This window comes from Acomys russatus, chromosome 22 (assembly GCF_903995435.1).
Source record: "Acomys russatus chromosome 22, mAcoRus1.1, whole genome shotgun sequence".
Lineage (NCBI taxonomy): Eukaryota > Metazoa > Chordata > Mammalia > Rodentia > Muridae > Acomys > Acomys russatus.
Window position 1 is genome coordinate 34996228 of NC_067158.1, and position 21829 is coordinate 35018056.

At 43.9% G+C, this 21829-nt stretch overlaps 1 protein-coding gene across 2 annotated transcripts in view; it reads right to left on the minus strand.

Moving 5' to 3' along the window:
- Tapt1 (transmembrane anterior posterior transformation 1) overlaps positions 1–21554 on the minus strand; it is a 44853-nt gene extending 23299 nt beyond the window's left edge. Inside the window, exons 1-3 of one of the 2 annotated variants that reach the window (XM_051164871.1) lie at positions 21365–21554; positions 13009–13139; positions 2194–2312 (exon numbers count right to left, since the gene is read on the minus strand). In XM_051164871.1, coding sequence (XP_051020828.1) covers positions 2194–2312; positions 13009–13139; positions 21365–21554 — 440 coding nt within the window. Of the gene's footprint in view, positions 1–2193; positions 2313–5872; positions 5979–13008; positions 13142–21364 lie in introns of those variants that run through there. The other variant, XM_051164872.1, reaches the window with a different exon arrangement.
- Positions 21555–21829: the final 275 nt, after the last annotated feature.

Consider the following 21829-nt stretch of genomic DNA (forward strand, 5'->3'; position numbering starts at 1 on the left):
CTATTTTCTGCAATACCTCTTAATATTCAGAATGGAATGGCTATTTGCATGTCCTGCTTCTCCAAGTGACAGAGGAACACAGAAATGACTTTGAGCATAAAACAGTATTAGATGTCTCAAGAACAAGATGTGTCTTCAGGTAAGATGACTTCCATCATCCTCAGGAGACAGACTCTTGAAGATACTGAGACGCCACTGTCAGGCAGTGCATGTTACCCATGTGCTAATCATACAGAGAGGAAGGAACCAATCCAGAAGGAAGAGCCTCTAGGTTATAAACCCTCTTAATGCTCTATCTACACCAGGGTGCCAACAGCCAATCAGAGCACTCCATGGGTAGAATACGAGCCCGTTTAACACTGCTGCTCAAAGAATAACTCTAGCTCACAAAGTACATGTGAAAATCCCCGTGAAACCTTACTTTATGCCAGGCTGTTGCATTGGATTAAGCTAATTTCCCTGCATCTGCCTTCTTTATGCAGCCACACATGAAGATTATCAATCGGTAGCATTTTACTGATTCTAAAAAGGTAACTAAAATGTCATGCTCTCACAGAGTTCTCGATATAGAAATCAGCACACAAAGCGAGGCTGCCAGCAGTAAAGCCCCATGCACGACACAAAGGTCTTTGAAAATGCTGACGAATGCATACAAGTCATCCTAAAAACTCTCCTTAAAGTACAAGGCAACACCTGACAGATCCTAAAGCTGGTGCTTAAATGCCTAAAAATATCTCTCCACCTGGTTAGGATTAATAAAACATGTGGCATAATTAAGATGAGAAAGAAAGACACAATAACTTTCATAACATTGAGGTAAGCTGAATTCTTACAATTGCTTTATTCTCTGCAATCTTGCTAATAGTAATTTTTATTCCTTTTAGAACTAAGTCATTATATTATGTTTTTCATTAATTTATTTATTTGTTCATTTTACATCCTATTTATTATTTCTATTCATATTGGAAGCATTTGTTCCTTTTCAAAATGGATTAAGGCTCATTTGAAAGGACTATATTAATTATTACTAAGTATAGGTTCATTTTCTACTTCAAAAGAAACTTTGTGACTTTAGTCTTTTAAACAAAACATAATTTTGTATATGGACTGGCAATTTCTTAATTCAACTTCATTGCTGAAACTAAAATTCCAAGTGTTATGTTCCATTGAACATTCACTGTAATTAAAGGGAGTTTCACAAATCATTGTTCATTTCAGCATTTTAAGATTTCAAACTGAATAAGAATGTTTTAAAAAAATTTCAAAAGTGATATGTTCGAATTGTAACTCAAACAACTATGCTACTAAAGCTAAAGGGTGAGCTCACAGAGCTGAGGCATGCTGGCATGACTGTCAGGAAGGAAAAAAAGCCCTGAGATCAAACTTCTGGCTCATCTCAAGAACAAATGCACACTGAGCTTCACACAGGCTGAACATTTCACTTTTCTGTTTGGTCGAGCAGAAGTGAAAGAAACTGGTATTTACTACTGAGTGTTGTAGGCAGGCCCTCTGCTGGCATTGTGGGGTGTTGTAGGCAGGCACTCCACTGATAAGCTTTTTATATCTCCAGACTACGGAGGACAGGTACTGAGCTCTCAGTATCCTCTTTGGACAAATGGGAAACAAGCTTAGGTGGGCAGGTACGCAGCACAAAGCACTAGCTACCCACGACTCATCTTTCCTGTCAGAATGATGGCATCACAGAGTTCTCTACAGTCACTAAGCAGAAGTCTGTGACTAAGGCTTCAGAGGCCACCAACACAAGTGAAGTAGAGGAGGAAGCCTGCCAGGGAGGAAACCTGCCGAAGGGTGATTCTGATGCCCTCCCCAGCCTAGAACCTGGACCTCTCATGCATGAAGCCCAGGAGGTCTCACAATCCTCATATAGTGGGTTAGGAACATGGCAAGTCTGTCTCTACTTCTCGTCCTGCCTCTTCTACTCAGCCACACAGCCCTCACCATCAGTGTCAGTTTACTGGCTAAAGCAAAGTTTTGGTTTAAAACCTCTCTGGAAAAAAATGCATATAGAAAATGCATAATATTACATAAAATAATTTGTACAGATAAGCAGTGTATGCATTAAAAGCCAAAGTGTGAATGAAACTGTGAATCATCTTTATTCTAACAACTGTACAAGTTATAAAAGTAGTGAGTCTGATTAGACACTAAAAATAGTCAAAGATCTAAACTTACCTTAAGCCGTAGCAAGGCAGCGTGAAGAACCGGAAGAGTGCCAGAAAGACTCGCAGAGGAAGCAGGGTGAACACATACAGAAAGGCATCGAGGCACAGGAAAATTCCAAAGAACATGAGCTGCATTGGCAAAGAAAGAAAAGAGAGCAACATTCTTTAAACACATGTAGATACAAATTTCAAGCATTCAGGATTTCTAAACTTTATGAGAAATGAATTCCTGATAACTTGGTTTAAAAAACAAGACATTGGTCTTTTGTTCCTCTTCCCAGGATTTCCCGTTTACCACCCACAGATGTCAAGTGCTCAAAAGATGGGCTGCTCCCACGTTCCAGTACTTCTTACAACATCAGAGAGACTAAGGAAGATCTTTACATCTTTAACCTTATTCTCCCATTTCCTGTTCATCGCAAGACTGCAATATATGCAGTTGACTGATTGAATTTGACATAATCTTGTGCGCATGGACAGCTGCTATACTTGGAAGGCCTTATTTTGCAAAAGTAATAGCTATTAAAAAAAAAAAACAAAACTTCTCCCCTATTTCTTACTGATGGGTATTTTCCATTTTCACTCCATAAATTTAGCAGGATACTACCTAAGAGGAGGGTGAGATCTTTTCATAGCTTGAAGTAACTGGACCTACTTTACCAATCTCTGCTACTTCAATAGTGGTGCCTTCCTATGTTTCTGATCTACTAACAGGGTCTGATGAATTTGCTTTCACCATAATACTACACAGAACTTTAGGAAAGAAACTGTCCAGCCTGTACATATTACCTAAAACAGTTTCTCAAAGATCTCACGAGAAAGCTCCAACTTCCAGACATGGATCTTTAAAGCAGTGATATGAGTGAAAAGGTCATTAGGACTGGTCCTGAGACAACATGCATGCTACTTGGGAGACATAAAGTTTTGTGAGCTATAGCCTTTAATGGCTGAGCTAGCTCTCCAGCCCATTGACACTTGTATAAAAGGGGGTGGGGGTTAGAACATAGATGCACAGAGAGATGACCAGGTGAGGACCTCTGCAGAAGGCGGCTGTCCACAACCAAAGAGCAAGGCTTCAGCAGAAACCAACTCTGATAGCCCTGAAACTGTGAGTTCGGCCCAGCAGGTACTAAGAAATCAGGAAACAGGATGTGGTTCCCAGCCGTAGGAAGCTTGTAACTATCAGCGAGAGAAGCAGTCGTGTTGGTGCAGGGCTAAGAGCTGCCATGGTAGACCCAATTGTGCCAGACAGGGAAGGTCTGATGGCCAAACCACCCTAGACAGATTTAGAAAAACACCTGAGTAACTTCTGAGCATGTGCTGTGCACAGAAGGTGGGTTGAATGGAAGAGGTGGCCTGGCAGAGAGGACAGGGAGGAGGTCTCTAGGGACGTGAGGTGCTGGCAAGAGCACAGAGGTGGACATAAAGACAGGGAAGAGTAAAGCTCCTTCTGCAGCTCAGCAGACTCTGTGCTGGTGTCCTCCATGGTGCACAGAAGCAGCACAAGTCTAACAGCCCTCCTTTCACATTTCAAGGTCACATGAACCCAGTAGGTGGGCAATATTTTTGATACACTGTGCAGGCCATGTACGAGGACCACTGGAGCAGGCAACAGACCCCACAGCAAAGACAAAGGAGAGCATGTGGCTACAATTTATAAAGTCATTTCAGCTGAATGAGGAGAAATACTCACAAACATGAGAATATAAAATACAAAAGAAAAGCAACAGAAAGGCCCATTAATTTGCTAATATGGAAACGGAACAGTCCATCTTCTGGCATCACACTTTCTCCTAAACATTCTTCTCAATTCCTTACGCAGTAAAGAAACTGGAGATGTGTGGTGTGTGGGCCTAGCCCTGTGCAGAATGTAATCTGCCCGCCACCCATGTACATAGTGACTCAGGATGCTGCGGTCTCTGGCCAGTGCCTGCAGTGTTCCAGGCAGCTGTTATGTGCTCAGCACTTAATGCTCCTAGCAGCTCTGTGAGGAAGTGATCACCAATGCTTGGCATATTAGAAAGCTGTGGATGTGAAGGATGAATGCTGGCCCAAGATGTGAATTAGCAAGGAAACTAGCAAGTCTGTCTAGTCAGACCAAAGACAGGTCCTGGTCTCCATGTTTCATGCAGTTCAAACAGAGCCTCTCTACTCTTTCTACTTGTTTCACGAGTCAGGGTGGGTTTTCTTTTGGCTAATGTATATTGCAGTCTGCTTACTGTGCTTAAAAAAAGCAAAAATTTAATGAATCACATATTTAGACTGGCTGCTAGCCTTAAAATATGTTACAAATTAAAAGCTTTGAGAACACATCAACAAGAATAATGTATACACTCAAATCTTAGTGTGGTATTTTGAGAAGGCAGGTAACTTCTATTTCCTTCTTTTTAAAAAATATTTTATTTAATTTTTAAATTTATGTACATTGGTGTGAAGGTGTCAGATCTTGGAGTTACAAACAGTTGTGAGCTGCCATGTGGGTACCGGGAATTGAACCCTGGTCCTTTGGAAGAGCAGGCAGTGCACTTAACCACTGAGCCATCACTCCAGCCCTATTTCCTTCTTATTGAGACTAAATAACTATAAATTATTTAGCCATTCATAAGTAACTACGAATGCAAATTCCTTCTGCAGCACACCAGGTATGACTACAAAGCCATGACACCACTGACACACAGCTTTTTTCCTGCAACACGAAATCTCCTGCCCTCCTTGAACATTCACTTCACATTTCAAAACAAATGCAACGCTGGGCCTACCACAAAAGCAGCCGAGTTCTCAATGGGCCCTTAAGTCCCAGTCTGCTGGATTAGCGATGGTCACAGGATGTGCATCGAATCCTGGATCCTTGTCACTTTCTTCCCATGCTCCCTCTTCAGGCCTGCTGCTGCTGTCCCACTTCCCCTTCCCCGTCTTAGAGAATGGGAGCTCGTATTTACCTATTTCTCACCTTTATCCGGAAGGCCTTTACAACAATGCTTGCACTTGCATATAAGATAAAAAGAAGAAACTAAAAATACGGTAGAGAAATAGCACCCAAAAGCTGAGTGTAAAGACAATGTATCAAAACCATACACAGGAGCTCTGGGCTTCACCTCTTTGCAGTCAGTTGTACACATTTTCCTCAGAGAAGTAAGACAAGAGGGGACCCAGGGCTTAGGTGAATCCTTCCTTGGACCAGGTCACTCTTTAGTTTATCCCTTAATCCTTTCCTAACCAAACACCGTAGAGCTTTGTCCAGGCAGATATTTTGACAACTAAATAAAATTAAATTTTAAGTATTTTGGAAACCCCATGGAAGAATCAGGTTTGTGTAGTGTTTGTATTGGGAACAGGTGGGGTGCAATGAGGCATATGAGATAGTCAGGAAAGCTTTTCACAGAGGAGATGACACTCAGACTAGATCTTGCCACCCGGAGCATAGAGGATCAGAATTCTACACAGAAAGATGTGCTTGGTGCACTAGTGTGTGTGTGTGTGTGTCTGTGTGTGTGTGTGTGTGTGTGCGTGCGTTTGCATGTATGCGCGCGCATTGTGTAAGCTGAGGATGCAGTCATATCTTCATTTAGCAGGTAAGGAGCTCAGATTCTTATTCAGCAGTTTTACCTAAACCCACATGTAGGAGTCTGACTTTGAAAGTAATTGCTGCACATTCAAGGACATCTGTAGAATAAATAATTTTCATGTACCTGAACTCAAAAATTCATGTCCCTAAGAAGGCTATACTCTAGGAGATGGTCAACAAAAGGACTGCTGAGTCAGGTTCTTCTGTGATGGGTGAGTTTATGTACACACCTGTAACCACAGAAAGCAAAGGCATCTCAATCAGTGCATCACAATCATCAGCATCTACACCTGCTGCACATGTAACAGCAGATGTAGTTCTTGAAAGGTAAATAAACTGAGGAATTTAATTTGTAAAAAGATTACGCACAATCAATGACCATACTATTTTCTGGCCTCTCTTATTTGATGGTATATCCTAGGCACCCCACACTTGCTAACTTGGTTAAGACTCTTTGAATACACAAGGTGAGATTACTATTTGTTATTTTTAATAGGACACACAGAGCAGAGAGGGTCCTATTGAGAGGCTGGTCAGATGCAGGACAGTGAAAGTGTCTTTAAAGCCTTGTTACAGGGTGAAAGTTACTGTAATGCTTGAGGCCTTCACAGCTCTTACAGCCATAGAAGATGACAATACATCTTGTAGGCTTAGAGCTAAGGAAGAGATCAGCCTCATTAGGCTGGCAGTAAACAGTTAAAGCAGTTAAGAGTCAAAACAGCCTGAGTAAGGGATCATAATGGTGTGAGGTAAGACATCCAAAGCCATCAGTACAGAAAAAACATCCTCCAAGCTGTAAGTTTACAAACAGTTACCTTTTAGCTTGCTGGATAATCTCCCCCCTGCCTACAAAGTTGCTGAGAATTCACTGTCTGAGTTCCATGTATCAAGCCTTATTTCTGGAGGAGGCTGCTGGTGTTGTCATCCTTGCCTTAGGCCTGGATGATACCCCCTGGAGAGAATGGGAGGGAGGCCCACAAAAGTGCTGAGATCCAGTCAGCCTGCTCCAACCTGCCTTCCTCCCAGAGAGTGGGGATCTGGGCGTGGTTGAGTCCCAGACAAAGGAAGGCTGCATCCCAAGACAGCTTTAGAAGGATGCTTCTATAATTGCATTCTCATGGTTAGAAACCAAGATGGTGACTAAGAGGTCACTGACACAAACAGGGGTCTGAGTAAGCAGTATGTCAGTTTCACAATGAAATTGAGAACTATTTCATTGGAATACTGTGAACTGGATAGGCACTATTACATTTTTTTTTCATATGACTTGTGATAAAACAAAAACAGCTTTACATGATGTCAAATTAAGTCATTACTACAAAATGAACTTTCGACTCATTCTGTTTAAACATTATCCCTGCTTACCCTCAAAAAAGAGAAAAGATTTCCTAATGAGATACTGAAATTTTCCCTTTCTTGGAATTTTTCTGTTACCAGCTGTTTTCTCTGTTCCTCAGAATAAGCTCACGAAATGGGCTGTGGCGGTTAGAATGAGAGTGGTTTGCACAGGCTCACGCATTTGAACGCTAGCTGGTGAAACTGTTTTGGGAAGGACTAGGAGATGTGCCCTTGTTGGAGGTGTGTCACTTGGAATGAGATTTCAAGGGTCAAAAGTCCACACCAGGCCCAGGCTGTCTGTCTTTCTGTCTCTGCCTCCAACTTGCAGGTAAGACACAAAGTTTCCAGTGCCATGCCAGCCTGCCTGGGGCCATGCTCCCCAGCATGATGGTCACAGACTAACCCTCTGAAGCTGTAAACAAGCCCCTTTTATGTATGCTTCATTTCATAAGTTGGCTTGGTCATGGTCATGGTGTCCCTTAACAGCAGTGGAAGAACAACTAACGAGGACAGGTTCATATAGTGTCAGGCCTCTTGAGACAGCCCTATCAACTTTCGCATCTTAGATGAAGAAAGTCAAGTCCTAAAGAAACTCAGCCGAGCAGGCAGCTGATGCTGGAGCACATGCACCCAGTGTTCCGGGCACCCCGGCCCCCCTCAGGTTAACAGATCATACGTATTAGTAACAACTCCACACACCTTGCACACGAAATGGAGGTCTAGAACAGGCTCACGTGCTGACCATTTGGTTCCCAGTTGACGCCACTATTTTGGGAGATGCTGAGAATATTAGGAGAGTCTAGGGAGGAGGTAGGTTATGCCTCTGACACCCACTCCCATCTCTAGGGTCTGCCTCACCAGTAGCTAGAAGCAAGAGTCAGGGCCTATGCACTTGAACTTCTGAAACAGTATAAGCAAGTAAGTTTTGTCCCCCCTTAGTTGCTTATATCAGTGTCAAAAATCTGACCAACACACATAACTATCTTTATTTGTAACCCTCAACCTGATAAATTTAAGGCTTATAAAAATATATGAGATTTGCTAGCGACAGAAAAATCTCAGGTTAGCCTGGCCTATACAATAAGTTCTAGGCAATTTAGTGAGCTGTTTTCAGATGACAAAAACAGGACTGGGGTGGTTCAGTTGCAACCCTGTGTTAAATTCTCAGTACAACAAATTAAATAAATAATAAATACATAAGTAATTGATGATAAAATTCTTTAAAAAACAGTAGCTACATTTAAGACTAAACAGTGGAACTTAGTCTGCAAAAAATGTATTTAAAAATAACGTAGAAAGTACGGTAAAAGTGAAATAAATGACTGTCCAAAGCATGTAATTATAAGGTAAAAATACACTTTCATTGTAGCTTTACTTTTGAAGACAGACAAGGTTCATAAGTGAGTGATTTTTATAAAAGTTTTACAATAATAATTATTGTAATCTATGTCTATCCAACCTACATATTGTAAACCTGTATATGCCTAACACGAGGAATAATGACATAAGAGGTAACTGAGTGAATTGAAGATACTGACCTAGAGAAAGGTGTGTTTCATAAGGAATGGTCGTGAGCTTCCTTTGCTCATTTCCAGTCTACACTGACTGTGCTGTCCTAGTGTGTCAGAAGCAGAGCTGCGGGGCTCATAACCCTTTTCTTGGCTGCTACAACTCAACATTCATTTCCCTAGTCTCCTGTGCTACAGAGGTGGGTGACCATGTGTTCATTTAGCCAGGAAGACACAAGGGGAGTTGTGAGAGCTCCAGGAAAGCTTTGATTCTCTATGAAGTGCAGTTAAAAGGTAGCACTGCTGACACTTCTTTTTTCTGATTATAATGTACATTTAATAACTTGTAGTTGTCAACCTTCTATTTAACATCACTAAGCAGGAGGACCAAAAGCTAAGTGACCAAGACTGGGTGAAGCAAGGTCTTGGAGCCATGGCAGGCCACTGAGACCTCCTTTCATTACATTTGCTCAAAAGAAAGGTGTAAGCTGTGTTTGAGTAAGCCTCCTTTTCTGTTAGACACAGCTAGAGCACCCCTAAAGAACACACACTGGGTAGTCTCATCCCAAAGCCTACATTCTAAACTCTTTAGCCACAAGATGAAACCTAGACCAGCCCACCTTGAAGTTCTTGTGGCTCCTTGTTCTCAAACAAGTGCCCATCTCTGAATCCTTGCAGCACCTTCTCCCATACCACCTGGTGCATGTGCACACGCCCTATGATGCTTGTTCACAATCTACCTCTTTCTTTCTTCCCTTTGTCACGCGCGGTTCCCTTTGCCCTGCCTTAATCTTCTTCTGCAGCTCACCTTCTAAGCAAATGCTCCCTCTGGGAATTCTTAGCAGCACTTTACTTGTACTGCTTGGTGGCACTTGCCAACCTGTATCCTCTATTATAATTCAATTATTTTCCACCACGCTAAAGTCTGAGTTTATATTTATCTAGATACTTCCATGCTACAAGTGCCTAGGACATACCATAAGTACTTAAGACAGAACAAATCAATCAATAAGCATGTGATCTTTATCTCCTTACATTAGCATATAAACCAATAAGGGGATTTTAGAAAATGCTATGATGAGCAGGTTTTTTTGCAAAATTATTTATTACAATTTTAGATTCACAGAGACTACAAAGTTAACCCTCGCGTAAGATATAATTGCAGGGCTGGAGAGATGGCTCAGCAGTTAAGAGCACTGTCTGCTCTTCCAGAGATCCTGAATTCAGTCCCCAGCAACCACATGGTGGCTCATGACCATCTCCTATGAGCTCTGGTGCCCTCTTCTGGTGCTTGGGCATACATGCAGGCAGAACACTATATATGTAATAAATAAATAAAATAAATAAATCTTAAAATTTTTTCTTTAAAAAGTGCTCTCCTTAGATATACAGCACATAGTAAATCATTCCCTATTACCTGCGCCCACCAAAGTACAGCTGGGAAGTGAATTCAGTTTGGAAGTCAACATAGAAGTTGCTACCCAGGGCAGAAGACATGGGCCTCTGTTCTCAACTAGCCTCTAGTTGTATCCCATTGAAGCTAAACTCTAAAACCTGTGAGCTAGGAACCAACTGTAGGCCATGTTACCTAGTGTGCCCGTCTGCTCCTGCATGAACAAGATCAGGTTTACCCCAAGAGGACCTGGTTTAAAGGAAGGCGGGAACACACTTTCCCTAAGGTCTCTTTCTCCCTATGGTCAGCAACAGGAGAAAGGCTGTCAGACAATCGGCTACTGCAGGGTTGCTGCAGTCATGTCTAATGAAAGGAAAGCAGGAGATAAAGAAGGGACCGAGGGGAGCCTTGGAGCCAGGTCCCTCCCAAGCACCGCCTGCTGTGGCCTGCAAGCTTAATAATGAAACCTGTGGATGAAGACATTCATCTTGTTCTCTGACAGGACGGAAGATTTAAAAGATTTTAAAACACTTCTACAGAGTTTGACAGGGAACTGACCTACAAGCAGGACACCTGGCACCAGAAGATGAGGGGACAGCTCAGAAGTCACAGGCAAAGGCTGTGGAGTTGGGATCTGAAGCCAGCAAGGGCAGTCTTTAGCACACTTTAGCACACAGAGAATGCCAGTCTCCTTGGTTTTATGGGGGACAAAGTGACATTTCCAAAGCGGACCACAAACAGTAGCAGAGCGTGGAAGAGCACCAGGTCTTGCGTGGAAAAAAGAAAAAAAGACAAAGAAATTCGCCCCCACCCAGATGAAGCGAGTACTCTAAAATGCCAGGGCCTTGTCCCAGGAGGAAGTCTGTAAAGGAGTGTTAACGCAAAGCTGCAAGCACTGTTAGAAACGCAGGACAATGTCAAATGTAAAGCTGTTGATCCACTGGCGTACCATGCAGTTCCCGGGATTATTTTGCTCCACATTAGTCCACAGTTTTGGTGAAAGACAGAACTGACTTTCCACGACCTTAAAGTATGAACAGTCGTGTTTTGTAGTCCTTGTAAGCTTCAGAGAAGCAAAGAGTTCTCTGATTGTTAAGTATTGTCTAGATGATCATGTGAAAACTAAAGCATTTCCCAAGAAAGCAGCCAATAGGTATTGTAGACTGGTATAGACAATGTTCATTGAAAGGGAGGCAATAAAATCATTTAGATTAACCCGAATGTCGAACAGGCCCCCAGGCTTTCAGTGAGGTCCGCTTCTCTGTTAGCAGTCACGGAGAAGTGCACTCAGCTGACAATTATCACCCTCTCCATGTTCCTAAAAGAACTGCAGCCAGCAGTCCCCTTCATGGAAGGCAAAATGGCTAAGCGCTGAACATTAATTCCAACATTTAACCTTCATACACATAAATGCAGTTTTATAAACAATGCTAACTCCTAGTACAGGCAATGTTCTTTGATAGCTTGTTGATTCTTTCTTTAAAAAGGTAAACCCTGGCAGCAACACAGCACCTGCAACTTGATCCAACGGTGCTAAGTCTTATCAAGACCTCTGGGCATTTCCTCATCAGGAAACATGATGTGTGCTTGCCACTTAAAAGCTGTTAAAAAGGAAAATGAATGTGCGCACTGGGCTTGCTCTGATGAAGAACAGAACTAACGACTGCTGTAGCAAAGGGATCAGATACAATGGGAGGGAGACCCTGGTTGCACTCATGAAGCTCAGCTGTGTTTGCAATTAAAATCTTTCTGTCTTCTTCAGAGAAAAATGGTGTCTAGATTGCTCGCTGAGAGAAAACCTTTGCCTATAGGGAGGACCAAAGCTAGATGGGTATAGGCTAAATATGTTGTGTTTTATCCCAGACAAACCTAGATGTCAGTAAGAATTGGTTTCACCTCCTACTTCTTCCCATAACAAATATGTGTTCAAGCTGCCAGCCCCAGACACAATGTTAGCTGAATCCCCAAAAGAAAATGTAGTTCCTCTGGTGCTGAGGTAGGAATGCTGCAGAGCCTCTGTCCTCCCACTCCCCATCACCAACCAGTCAGTCCCTCACTCCCCTCACCCTCCTTAGAAAGGCAACCCCTGCTGATCAGTAGGCACACAAGGGGCTACTGCCTCCTCCTCAGCAGTCTTGCTGATCCTACCCCAGCACTGAACTCCCTCAGAGTTCAGCAGGTGGCACTCTACCAAGACCCTCTATAAAGTACAGATGCTGAAACTGCCTGTGTCTATGCTTTCCCTCAGGCACGGGGGTGTGCGGCGCTCCCCACTACCTGCCACACCTCTTGTTTCACAATGCATGGAGAGAGTAAGCCCTAGAAGCTTTCCACAGCCACTCTAAAAGGAAGCACAGTTCTGAGGAAGCAGCTAGACTTGACAAGCCTTCTGCATAGAAATCTACGACTTAGCTCATACATCTTTCTTTGTAATAAGATTTAGACTCTCCCAGGACTCCTAACTCCATCAGCATTAGAGGAAAAGGGCTTTCCTGTCCTGATTGACCTTGCAACGAGATACTGGGGACTTGGTGCTGTGACTTTCTTTAATGGGACGTTTTCTGTGACATGAGTTAAACAAGTCATCTTCTTCCTTAAGGTCTGTCACTTATATCTTCAAGTATGTGGCTATTCTAAGAAATTGAAAGCTCAGAAAAGGCTAAAATTAAATTCCTTAAGTGGAAAAAAGGAGAAAGTGCTATTCTAGAAACACAGAGGTGAAGGAAGCTCAGAGAGCTCAGAGATGGAAAGTAAGTCCTGGGAAAAGCTGTTTGGATAAGACTCAGTACAGTAAAGTTTAGTAAGTAGCAAAGTGAAGGTACAAAGAGACTCAGCAACATTTCCCTCATAAAAAAAACCCAGCTGTTCCATGCCTCTTTCTACAAAGCAATCCTATATCCCCAAACATGTTCAATTACTTATCATATTACTTCCAATATTTTAAAAAGTCAACAGAGGCTGTTGACATTTTTCCATAATTAATACTTTCAAATGATATTTGGAAATGAAAAAAAAAAGTACCTTTTCCAATTCTCTTGGTATCCGCATACAAGTATACACTCTCTCTCTCCGCTCTGTGTACTTGGCCTCGTTATGCTCGAGGAAGTACCCTCTTGTCAGCTCCGCACTGAGGAACCTCAGTAATGAAAGTTCTACAGAAAAAGAGAAAATGACAAAAAAACAAAAAGAACAGTGTTTATCAACAACTCACAGGTGAGCTGGGGCCACAGGTAATACATAGAAAACAAAAGGAGACTGCTACAGTCTACAGGCCTGTGCCTAGAAGAGGGACACCCAAATGACTAGAGCGTGCGTGGTATCGGGGAACTACTGTTGTTGCAGACTGAAAATGCCCCCGGAGTGTGGAAGGGATGGTTCCTGAGAACCAAAGGAGCCAGAAGAGCACCTCTCTGACCAGTCCAGGCTCTCAGCGGGGCTATAGGCCTGGAGGGCAGAGAGAGAGAACAGGAGCTGTGAAGACTCCACCAAGTATATATTCCAGCAGTCAGTCAAAAAGTGGCCCAGAGCCCTGAAAAGCACTGCTTTCAGCTGAGACTACACCAGCGCGGCCATGCTGGCACAGGCCAGCGGTGTCCTGCTTGGGCGGGTCCCCAGAGCAGCAGAAGCAGGCTAGTGCTGTCACTTCTCCCCACCTAAGGCTATTCCTGCTCTCTGAACGTTTCCCAACGCCGCAGAGTCACGAGCTACACAACACGAAGCCTTCCTTTCCTAGGCCAGTCCACCTGTCCACGCTGCTGCTGCTCCCCCAATGTAAAGGCTTCTGGAGCACTTGTATCAGTAGAGGAAGGCCAAACAGCTGAAATATGTTCTATTCTGCAGCACTTGAGGTAAGAAGCTGAGGTGGGGACCCCCACCTGAGATGGGGACACTTTCTGGTATGTCACACTTCCCCCAACTCCCACCCCCTCAACCATCACTCCAAACCCCTTGTCTGGGCAACACCGTCTGACTCTGCAGGAGGTCAGAAGTTTTCAGACTGATCTCTGGGTTTACTCTGCAGTTCCTCTAACAAATGCAAGCTGGGACCGTTAAAATGAAGCTCAAGAAGCCCTCCGGAAGACAGAAACAGGCTTAGCAGAGGGTCTCTACAGTGTGCCTTAAAGAGCTTACTCCTGGACCACAGTGAATCCCTAGCTCCAGGAGCTTCACATCACAGCAACTGCTTATTTTGCTTAAGCGGTATGTTCTACATAAATGAACACACACACACACACACACACACACACACACACACACTTCTATACACGAGACTAATAACATATTTGCAGAATTGGTGATACATTGAGAAGTATCTGGGAACGAGGCGGGGAGGGTAAGCCTTCATGGGGAGAAATGCCACCATTTCCTCACTGTTGCTTGGAACAGGGCAGGCAGGGTCACTGTACCATGGGCATCCTGCCTTCCCTTCACTGTGTATTCCAGTTAAGTCACAGGGTGAAGCAGACACAAGATACAAATGCTACTGCATATATTAACAGATGCTCGCTCTAAAAGGCAATGGTATAATCTTGTCCACACAGAGTAAAACTTTAGGCTAGAAACTTTCTAGAACTGTAACGAAATCTGAAGAGAAAAAAATGCCCTTGTGTGCTGCGCTGCAAAAGGGAAATGCTAACAACAGAGAAAGCTCTGCTTATGCTCTCAGTTCAGTGCCAACTTCTGGCACTTTCCATCTCATCTTATTTAATACTGACTTTACTTAAAGACGACCTACATGAACATAAGACGTATGACTAGTCCATGTTCAGCACGGGTGGAACTACTTAATAAACAGCAATGATACACTGGTAAAAAACGATCAACCTGCAAGTAGAAAGAGAATGAGTCTCTAGAACAGAAGGGCTGCTGCGTGCCAGGCTGGCACTGCTCTGAGAACGGGGAGCTGGCACTCAGACCTCAGCCCATGGGCCTCAGTGATCATGATTATCAATGACAGCCCAAGGGGCCTGGGCCTAACCCCTGGGAGCTGTGCCACTGTGTCATCACAAGGGCGAGAGGCTTCCTGCCCTCAACAAGAGACAGAAACTGGGCAGACCAGGAGTCTGTCATCTGTGTTAAAGAGACACACAGACAGGTCATTATATAGTAGTTTTATTTTAAAAAGCAAAAATAAAACAAAGGTCTGAACACACCTTGCTTATTGGGCAAATTCTCTTCCACAGTGGTGTCTTCCTTGGTGACTGCGGAGGCCAGTTTTTGCCATAGTCAGTGTTTTGTTCTGGTCTATAAAAGGAATATGGGGTCACCTGGAGAAGGGGCCCAGGATGGTCAAGTCACAGGCCTCAAGTTCTCAAGAGAGAAAACTGACCCTCCTGCCAGATGTGTAACATCTGTTTCTGCCTTGCCTTCCACACAGATCCTTGAGGCACCTGACAGTGTGTGTGTGTGTGTGTGTGTGTGTGTGTGTGTGTGTGTATGTGAAAGCCGATGGAAACCGTAAGGCGTGATGATGCGCTGTCATGACCTCCAGCTCCTTTCTGACATATCAACTGCAAAATAAGCATTCCTGGTGTGCCCGTTGTCACCTAGTACCTATAAATGCTTTCCTGAGATCCTGGCTCTACCGTGGGAAGCACCCCGACAAGTACATTTAACAACCAATGTAACCTAAATGAAGTAGATGTCATAAAGAGGCCTAATATAAACAAAAATGTTTCAGCTATACTCTAAGTACAAAAGAGGACTGTGTGAGAAAACTACGGCTAGAAATACAAGAATCTTAGTGTTAAACACCAGTTAGATTCTTAACTGCTGAGCCATCCCTCTTGCCCACAAAGCTATAGTCTATAATGGCAAACCATTAAACAATAAAAGTGTATTCTTTAAGTACAAACATTCAACTGTAAAAAAACAAACATCTATAGCTATGGATGTCTTACAGATGAAGAAAATCAAGGCACAGAGAGGCAAAGGACATCCCCAAGGTCGCACCAAACTATATACCCAGTACTGTGCTTTCTTGAGACATGGAGTTTTGGCTGGTTGGCCTAGAACTCAGTGTACATATCAGGCTGGCGTCAAATGTGCAGTGATGCTCCTGCCTCTGTTTGCAAAGTACTAGAATTATAGACATGAGACACACCATGTCCAGAACTCAAGAGCTTTTAAAAAACAGACACCTGTACTCTTTGTGAACAGTCTAGTACCCTGGCAGTCCTCATTCTCTGTACTTCCACAGAACCTGCACTGTGCAGCTACACTAAGCCAGGGGGCTCTCTTCTGAGACCATAAACCAAGTGCCATGTACCTTAACTTTCCAGCATCCATCCCCGAGTAAGGGCTAATGTAATAGTTGTCTCTGCACACAGTCAACATCATGCTAATAAGCCACAGAATGGTTTTTAAAGGTACAGTAAAACAATGCTGACTAAAAACCCAAGCTTCATGGTAGGAAATATCTTGAAGGCCTTAACTTTCCTCATTATCAACAATTACTGCAGCTAAGACCCGGTTTAAGGGACGGGATCCTTCCTCTCTGAGACAATATACAGTGGTCTTGTGTCTGTTCACGTAACTCTCATAACAATTAAAACTAAAAAGGGGACTTAATGGGGATTCACATAATACCAATGAAGAAACTGAGAAAATGAACAGATCTAGTCAAAACTCACTTGAAAGGACAAATGTGAGAGTGAGGCCTGGAACTGACCAGCAAACACAGCATGCTCTCTCCTCTCAGCATATTACATCCAAACACACACTGCTATTTTAGAGAAAAAGACCTGGCCAAAATATGATTTTGAATCATGCCTGATGAAGAGACTTGGGCCTGACCTGTCAAGCTGGCCTTGCTGCTTGTATGGCACTGCTCCCCACGTCCTCACTCCCTGGAGAAGTCTGTACATCCTATGGAGGTAGTCAGCACTCAACTGCACTGTGGCTGTATGAAACACTCGCTAGCATTTGACAGACTTATCTGAGCTTACTTACTTTCCCTATGACTTAGAGTATAGTCTTTTGAAAATAGAGCTATTTTACTATTTAATTATAAGTGTGTCTATATTAGAAGACTGTGAACATTAATAAAAGTAAAATAACCCCAATTCTAAGTCTAAATCAATTCTACTAGTATATTTTAATCAATATTCACTTATCACAGAAATGCTCTGTAAGCCTGTACCTTAAATTGAGAAATAAGAGTATAAATTCTTTTTCCTCACTCCTAAAATAAGAACTACTAGTCTTACTCATCGGAGACAGCTTACTTTAGAAATTAGAAGCTGGGATCAAAAGTATTTATTAAAAGTAATGAGTAATCATACATATATTTATATGTTCAGCAATGTCTAAATATATCTTTCTTAAAATAGCACTGCACATTAAAAAAGCAAATTGGAAAGGAATACTGACCAACCGTTAAGAAACTATTAAACATGCATGTCTCCAGCCTTAAGTAAAGGGAAATTTTTACAAAGTTTAAACATGCATCTAAAATATTAAGCCTACCTTTCTTACACATAGCCATACTTTTGTACAGGGAAACTAGGGATTAACTTTTCTAGGAGACAATACAAAAAGGAGTTTCGGCTTCCTAAGTCAAATGTAAAAACAAACAAACAAACAAACAAAAAACCATTTTGAATATTATATTCAAGTTCTTGAGGCTTTGAGTTGTTTTTGTTTGTTTGTTTTGAAGACATGGGCTCTACATGTAACCCAGGCTGGCCTTGAACTCAGGATCTTCTTACCTCTGCCTCCCACTATTTTTAAAAAGTTTATGGCCTAATTTAGGGCCAAAAAGAACAGAGCAGTCATGATTAGAGACAGAAAAAGGTATCAAAATGAAAGTGACATCTTAATGCTAACAAAGAAAGGATTAAAAATGTGAGAAGTGTGTCAATAATTCTCTAGCCAGCTTTAATTTTCAGGTACACAAACAATAGAAAACAAGGAATATGAATCATTTGAATCCCACTGGCAATCTTTGTGGGAACTGGTAACAGGAAACCAGTTGGCCTTTCTGGGTTTCAGCTTTCCCTTCTTCTGGAGATACAGCAAGATGTGTGAAGGCAAGCAGAGAAACAAATCACAAGAAACAAATCACAAGAAACAAATCACAAGGGTGAGTTCCAGAAGTCAAATCACCATTACAAAGAGAGCAACAGCTCTACCACGGCTCCGCCACACAGGACACTGTCGCCACACCTGACATCAGGCTTCTCCTTTGACAAGCAATGCTTATCTGCTCCCCTCCTGAGCTTGCCTTACTGGGAACTGTCTAATGCTCATAGCAGGTGTCATGCTATCTCGCACCAAACCTGTTATGTCTCTATGGAGAGTAAAACAATTAAGTTTTAGAGTCTATTTGGTAGCGGTGCTATAGAGCAGAGCCAAGTGGATTAAACAAGCAGTCTAAGCAGTTCAACAACTGAACCCAACTAAGAACAAAGATTGCCTAATTGCTTAGTCCAACAATGACTTGCTGGCCATCAATTCCCAAAGGCAAGTATGGCTATATAGAATCCCTCTCACCTACAAGTTTGCAGATGAGTCAAAGGGAGAATAACACAGGAATAGGATGTGTATTACTTACGATCTTGTCTATGTCCAAAAGTGCAATATGAATGGCAATTTATCTTAATATGAAAAAAGAGCAAGGTAAGAGACTGTAGTTCTTGGTGACCACTCTATCTAGAGCTTGAATTCAGTGATCACATATAGGAATGGTGAGTGGGAGAGTGGGGCATCCATCTCTAACTGTGTTGAGGTATAAGTACTAGCATCCAGCATTTTTTTTTAGCCAGGGCTTCTCTGTGTTAGCTTTGGCTGTCTTGGACTCGCTTTACAGACCAGGCTCGCCTCGAACTCACAGCGATCCACCTCCCTCTGCCTCCCAAGTGCTGGGATTAAAGGCATGTGCTACCATGCCCGGCGTGAGCATTTTTAAATAAATGAATATTAAAAAAAGAAAAAAGATACTGATGAGAATCAAATGATAGCAGTCTGCAAAGAAACAGAAAGAAAACATAACTTATATAAACGAATGCATATCATATTTATAGCTGTATATAGTTTAATTTTTCCTGAACAGATAAAGTAGAAAGGGCAGTACTACAATAACAAAATGAACCTTAAACATTATACTTCAGTTTATTTTACTCAAAGTACCGATAAGCAAGTATCTATTCATTTAAAGAGAACCTGAGACTGTTAGGACTGATCAACAAATGTCTTATGATAAGACGCCCGAATGTCTTAGGGAAAATGATAAAGGGGACATTGGAACTAAGTGATGGGTAGGACTATCAAGACACTAAGATTATGACTTAGCTTGCAGAGTAGAGGACAGGACAAGTCTACAGGAGCCTTTACAGAGAATGGACAAGTAATACTTCAGTGTGAGCACCCAGTCTTAGCCTACTATGACTCAGGGAGAGATGTTCCCAGCCTCGCACTAGGTGGTGCCCTCTGGCCTGGCTAATAAAGTTCCTATATCATGGTAAAGAGGCAAAGGAAGACAGCAGAACACTGGGAGGAAGAAGAAGCACTAGGAGGCGAACAAAGAGCGACTGGATTTCTAAGCTCCAGGGGAAGCCGTTGCCAAGTGCAGAAGCAGTCACAGGTGGGCAGGCATCCACAGTGAGAGCTGCCTGGCTCTTAGAACACCGACAAGCAGGGGACAGAAGAGAATGGTTCACAGCGAGCCCACACAGGAAAACCACTGGCTGGTACCTCTAACTGAAATGTTCTGGGGATGCTTACCTAGATCTCTAACGCCATCCCCCCAAAACAGGAGTAACCCCTATCTCTTCCACTATGCATGACAGAGGGGACCAAGGAACAAGAGGGGCCATCCCAATAGCCAAGGTGTCTCCCTAGCAAAGACTTTCTGCTATAGCTTTCAACCTGTTAAGTATATGATGCTTGGTGTGCCACCTTGGTGAAGGAATGAGTGTGCGCCATGATGCTAAGTTTACGTAGTAAGCCCAAGTATCCAGCTCCATCCCAGAAACGGTTACTTCTCTTCAGAAGCCGTCCAAGGTCTGTGTTAGTACCAGGGAGGAATAACTCTCCTCAACTCAGGAGTTCAAGGTCTGTGTTCGCCAAAGGCTCTTCCCAGCTTCATTGGAAGGTTTCCTGAAGCTCAAAAGTATTTCAAAGGAAAGGTACTGAAACCTGGCCACATCCCTTTGCTTGAAGTCAGTAAGTCTAGGTAAACAAGCAGCTGAGAGATGGAAGACTTTGTCTTACTTAGGTTTTGCCAATTCAGAAAGCAAACACTCCTGCAAGCGTTTAACCCACAGCTAAACCAAATAGAAAATGCTGGAGAAATTTTAAGTAGCTGGCTAATCAAAAAAGGCCAAACAGGGCACACAGCCTGTGCTGAAGTTTTCAAAGATACAGTGACCGATGCAAAACTCTATGTCCAATCTGAGAATTAGCAAGTCTTTCAGGATTTATCCACCAGTCTTACAGACTTCGAGGACCAATTTCAATAGCCATAGTGAACGAGAGAGTCAATCTTATAACTTGAATGTGTATTTATATAAGCTGCAGGGCCTAGTCCACTGTACTAGCTTGGAATAAGTTGGAAGAAATGTCATCAAGTTGCTGTTCAAATATCTTGGACATACTATGTAAGAATTAAAATGTAGTGGCTCTTATACCCAATGAAACAGACATGTCAAAATCTTCCTTTTTCTTTCGAGCTTAATACAAAGCTTCTGCATGAATACCATCACCATTAAAAATTCTTTTAAAATAATAAGATCCTCGAACACACAGGAATTATAATATTTTAACAGTATGCTTTAAAGAGTTTATGGACAGCAGGGCTTAAAAGTAGTACATATTTTCTTGTGTGAGAAAACTGTTTCTTCTGGCTCAAGTTTTAGTTCAGGAAAAGTCCACAGATAACATTTGAAGGGGTGTCGCACATTTCTGTGCCGGAGAAAACTACTGAACTTCACGGTCACGACAGCACCGTCACCTGAGTCTATAAAAAATGTAATCGGAGGGCAAGTTAACAGGTTTCCGCGCCTCGACTTCGCATAAAACACTGAGGGGGAAAAAGTCACTTTGGAGTAGACATCATCTAGAAAACCCCGCGCGTCCCATTTTTGACCTCCTTCGGATGTGGGAGATGCTTGTCACTGTTGAGAGCGGCCGGGAGCAGTCAGTGACCAAGGACCGACGAGCTCCGGGGCGCACCTGGCTCGGGGATGGCCGCGGGAGCGCCGGGCCGCGCGCACTGGCCGCCGGGGTAGCTGTCACCGGCCGCGGGGACCCGGGAGTCACCGGAGCGGCGGCCGCAGCGTCCCCGCCACCCATTGCCCGCGTCTGCCCCCTCGGTAGCCCGCCGCGGCCTAGCGCTGCCCGCCTGCTCGCTCGCCCGCCCGCCCGCCGCTCGCCTCACCTGCGCGGCCGCGGCGCTTCTCCCGCCGCCGGTCGCTCTCGTAGAAGCCCAGCGTCTCGGTGTGCTGAGGCGCCGGCCCGTGGCCGCCACCGCCCGGCTGCTCCGCCTCGCCGCGGCTGGTCCGCTCGGGGCCGTCCGCGCCGCCACCGCCGCCTTCTCCCGGGGCGGCCGCGTCGCAGACGCCCGCCATGTTCCGAGCGCCACACACTGTCCCCGCCACCTCCCTCCAGCCGCCCGCCCGGCCTCCGCCTCCCGCCGGCCCCTTCACCGCCTCGCCCCGCCCCTCGCCCGAGCCGGGGCAGCCACCATCCGCAGCTCGCCGGCCGGCGCGCGCCATTGGCGTCAGCGGCGCGTGGGAGGCCGCGGTGGCCGCCGCCACGGCTGCCGCCATCTTCTTCCTGCAGTCGCCGTGGCGCGCGGCGGGCTCCGCGGAGCGGGGCGCAGCGCCGGGGGCCTCCATGCTGC